This window comes from Arachis ipaensis, chromosome B01 (assembly GCF_000816755.2).
Source record: "Arachis ipaensis cultivar K30076 chromosome B01, Araip1.1, whole genome shotgun sequence".
In the NCBI taxonomy this organism is placed as follows: Eukaryota; Viridiplantae; Streptophyta; class Magnoliopsida; order Fabales; family Fabaceae; genus Arachis; species Arachis ipaensis.
The window spans coordinates 16,245,894-16,250,711 of record NC_029785.2 but is presented as its reverse complement, the minus strand read 5'-3'; the positions used below and the strand labels follow the sequence as shown (position 1 = coordinate 16,250,711).

General features: G+C 30.8%; 1 protein-coding gene across 1 annotated transcript in view; it reads right to left on the bottom strand.

The window, feature by feature from the left end:
* The window catches only part of LOC107626370 (probable disease resistance protein At5g66900), a 9,888-nt gene continuing 5,822 nt past the window's right edge, over positions 753-4,818 (bottom strand). The window contains exons 2-5 of the mRNA XM_016329243.2: positions 4,299-4,717; positions 3,071-3,432; positions 2,326-2,600; positions 753-1,868 (exon numbers count right to left, since the gene is read on the bottom strand). Coding sequence (XP_016184729.1) covers positions 1,042-1,868; positions 2,326-2,600; positions 3,071-3,432; positions 4,299-4,717 — 1,883 coding nt within the window. The 3' untranslated portion in view covers positions 753-1,041. The remainder of the gene's footprint in view (positions 1,869-2,325; positions 2,601-3,070; positions 3,433-4,298; positions 4,718-4,818) is intronic.

Here is a 4,818-nt window from a genome sequence, read left to right as displayed (position 1 = left end):
ATATTTTAATTTTAAAATTCAATTCAAATTTTAATTCTTAAAACAATTAAACAATATTTAACTAAAAAAATGTAGTGTAGTTTTTCTAAAACCGAATCTTAAAAGGTTATTTTTTCAAAACATTAAAAAATTATTTTAGTCTTTTTGCAAATACTATTCAAAAAGATATTTTCAGTTTTTCATAGTTAATTAAATTGACTTTCATATAGAAGAATATATAAATGTTAGAATTTAAAATATTTATTTGATTATTTACTGTGATATAATATTAAATTGACATATTTTTATCTTTAAATAGTGTCAACTAAAATGAGCTTTTCTCTATATTATTATTATTATTATTTTATCAAAGATAAGAGACTCGAACTCGCAACTTTTTAATTGAGAATGGGAAGACTATGAGTATGTTTGGGAAGCTTTAAAAGTAACTTTTTTTAGTTTTTGAGTTTTGACTTATGAAAAGTAGTAGTATTAATGTCTGGTGCAATTTTCAAAACCAAATTGCAGCTTTCTAAGAAGCTATTTAGGAGCTTACAGATAAGTTAGAAAAATGATTCCTCTCATAATACTACTATTTTTTATCACATTTTTATAAAATAAACACTTTTAAAACTAAAAACCCAAACACAAAATAACTTATTTATAAGTTACTTTTAATATAGTCATTTATTACTTAAGTTAATTTCCGCCTTTGCCAAGGCTTACTTAAATTATCAAATATCGTATTTACCCGCCGTAGTCTTCATTATCCCTTCCGAACAATTTAAAATCTGCACCTTATTAAAACCATCAACCATATAAAAGCCAGGTTATAATAATCCAGAGAGCAAGGCCGTACCAAATTCAAAGGGTTTCGATCTATATATAACCTCCCATTCCTTGCTGTATAGGAATGAAGATTCTATAGTAGTGCCTATTACAATACAGTAAGTTCTTGAACTTTCAACAACCTTCTCTCATTTTTCATAACTGGAAGAACTTCGCCACCATTATTAATGCTGGCAAAGCTTTCTCTTATTCCGAGTTTCAACGAAACATACATTAGCAATAGCTAACTGTGTGAAGCCAATTTAAGTTAACATCAACTTGAGGCACCTCTATCCTTAGATTAGGAATCAATGTTATGAAAGCTTCCCATAAAGTAGCTGTTTCTTCGTCACATGTCACCTTCAAATTCTCAAGATTCGAGACTAAAGACGGCAACTCGCAGTTCGCGCAACTCGTCATGTACAGCTTCCTTAGACCAGACAGATTACTAATTTCTTCAGGTAAATTTGGAAGGCTTATGCAGTTGGATATGTCCAGAAGTCGCAGATTCGAAAGCATTCCAATGGATTCTGGTAATCCTTGCAAATCAGTGCAAGAATTGAGCCTCAAGATTTCCAAATTCTTCAGATTTCCAATTTCTTTCGGCAATGAACAGAGCTTGTGGCAATTAGTGACACAGAGCTTCTTCAGCGACGGAATTTCGCAGATTCCATTAGGCAAGCCAACCATATCTTTGCTGTAATCAATGTTCAACTCTACTAGATTTGGACATGCTTCTGAAAATTTGAAGTTACCAAATTCGAAAGCATGACTTGTATGACACATGTAGAGGGATAGTTTCCTTAGACTCTTTAACTGGCCAAAGGAAGGAACAGAAATTCTCTCTAGTCTTATTCTTTTCAGGCTTGGTAAGGAATCAAGTAGCTTGAAATTGTTGAGCTCAGAAGGATAGAAGCCATAATTTGTTACTATGAGAACTTTCAGTTTACTCATTTTCTCCATGAACATTGGAAAAGAGAAGAACTTAGCTCGAAGATGGAAAATCAGAACTTCAACGTCAGCCGTTTGCATATTGGACCAATAAGAAGGCCAAGTTTCATCTGAAAATGCAACCCATGATTTGTGAATTAAGTGTTTTTAAATATTCAAAAAATTCTTACTTTATAGACACATCCAAAAGATTTAGATTTTAACAAAATAAACTCTAAAAAATATTAACAACAAAATGATTCTTACAAGATATATTTTATTAGACAAAATGACCAAACATTGTAGTCAACAATTAATTTACTCAGTGAACCATCAATTATTTATCCAGAAGTATATTAGTAATTTTATAAATAATTATTTTTAATAAAATAAAAAAGAATAAAAACAAATCTCACACCACTAATTATATATTCATGCTTTTTTTTTTTTATCAAAGATAGGAGACTCAAACCCGCAACCTTTTAATTGAGTATGGCTGTATGGGGAGAGACTATGCCATTTGAAATATAACTCATTGGCATATATTCATGCTTCTTAGTTTTGAAAGAAAGGTGTAGAATAACTAACCAATTGTTATTGACAAAGTGCGTGCATGGATTTGTTGCGGCATCTGTTTATTAATACACCATCTCAAACATTTTGAAAAGATTTCAGCAATGATGCCTCGCTGCTTCTCCCCAAGCCCAAATTCGCCATTCTGTTCGTTCATGCCAATGCTCATTCTGTGTCTATGTTCTGTTGCTTCTTGATTGTCCTCATAAATTGCAAGTTCTCTTAGAAGATCATGCACCACGATGAAGTGGTTGTTGTAGTAATAGTTTTCAACGTCGCAAGCATTTTTCCTGGTTGAGAAATGAACAGAAACAAATATTTTAGAGACACAAAATCCTTTATATGATTCAAACGTATACTATTGTTAACAAGCAATGCTAAAGAATATCGTGATAGCTAAATTTTAAATACTAAATTATAAATTGACATATTAGTTATAAATTTTATTAAGTTATAAATTATTGAATTTTATTAAGTTTAATAATTTTATTTAATATTTAATTAAACCGGTTGAACCCCGGTTCAACCTCGGTCGAACCAGTGAACCATTGAACCAGTGACCTCACCGGTTTATTGACCGGTCCGGTTCTCGCAACCTTGGTTATTGTCTTACATGTATGTATTTTGTTAAAAAAATAACTAAATTATATGTCATTTGTTTATTTTTTTTCTCTAATATAAAATTCCCACTCTGGAGCAATCACCCTATTCACCGTGCCATAAAATTTATATAAACTGGATTGAAGAATTTAATTTGTACCTTGAAACTAAGACATTAGCCAAATTCATAGAGTTTAATGTGTTGATAATAGTCATTGCCTCTATGCCATCATCATCCATTCCATACAACTCAGTCCATATATCCAAGAGAACAGTAACAGGGATTCTTTGATCTTCGGGAAATAGCCCTAGGTCCATGAAGCACTCCTTTATGATAGGCTTATCCTCTAAAATTTCCAAAATATTTTCGAGGCATTTTAGTAATTCCTCACTCGAATCAAATATAAAACGACCCTGTGACAATTTCTCTACCATCTTGAGCCAAAATTCATAAGGTTGAGTTCTTATTGATCTACCAATCACAGTAATCGCAAGAGGTGAACCCTTGCAACCTCTTACAACCTGCATTTTCAGTGCAAGAAAATTTAATTAGTAACTAACAAGACATGAATCAAGCACCTTAAGAAGCAAGTAATCTGCCAATCACCATGGTCTTTTTTAGAAAGCTCAAAATTAACAACTCACATTTAAGCCTCTATTACTATCAACTATGGTAGGTATAAATTAAAATTATTTAGCCACCAGAATAGAATATATATTAGAATACAAAATACACATTAAAAATAAATTTAACTACTATATATATTTATACACAAATATATAGTGACTGATTTTAGTAGTTAATTTTAATATATGAATAGTATTTTTAAACACCTTAACCATTACTCAATATATCTAAACACATATTATATCAAAATATATTAGATTTGAATGCACTATAACCTTAAAAGTTTAATTTTGATGCACTATAAGTGTAAAACGTTTAATACAGTTATTCAATCATATCGATTTTTTATGACTACTCACACGGTTAATGAAAAATGTAGTTATTTTTGCTGAGATAATGTTAAAATTGTTTTATAATAACATTGCATCAAAATTAAATTTTAATCTTAAAGTCACAAAAATATTAAAACAGAAAGAGTACTGTTTATTAGTAAATGTAATTATAGGGAAAAATGGGAAAGGAATGCTAATAATAAAAGGGTGTTAGCTAACTTTATTCGAGAAGCAATTACTTGTTCGTTGGTCCTACCATCTTTTGTTTTAGTGTACGTATTTGTACACAAGAATGTATTCTGATGTATATATTCAAAACTCTTCATATCTGAATATAATTTTATTTTTTCATAGAGTGAGTTGTCAATGTATTACAGCACCTAAATAAGATAAATGTTAAACTGTAGGGAGAAAGTAAGAATACTCACCTTTTGGAGAATATCTTCATCATTTTGGAAAATTGAGTAGTAGTTATCTTCCAATTGGGCAAAGTGACTGAAAAGTGTTAATGCATCTTCATGATTGAGTGGTTCTAAGACGATACATGGGGTGCCAAATCTAGGATATGCAACCCTTGAAGTAACCAGAATCTTGTAATCTGATGATGTTTGTATTTTGAATTTCTCAACAAGGGATTCTGAACCAGGCCAAACATCATCAAGGACCAACAACATTGGACTACTTTTTCCAATATGCCTCAGCAAAACTCCCATTCGGTTAATTGCATCTTCTTCGCTTTGAAACTCTGGCACTCGATATCCACAGTGTTCAAAGAGTCTCTCTACAATTATCTTTATCTTGAATGTTTTCGAGCATGTGATGAATAAGATATTTTCCTTGAATTTACCTAAGGAAACGAAAGAGATCTGTTTAAGAATCTTGTATATATCATCATTTCAAATTAAAATGCATATATAGCTTCATTTTTATTTAGGTGTGTAGCTAAAA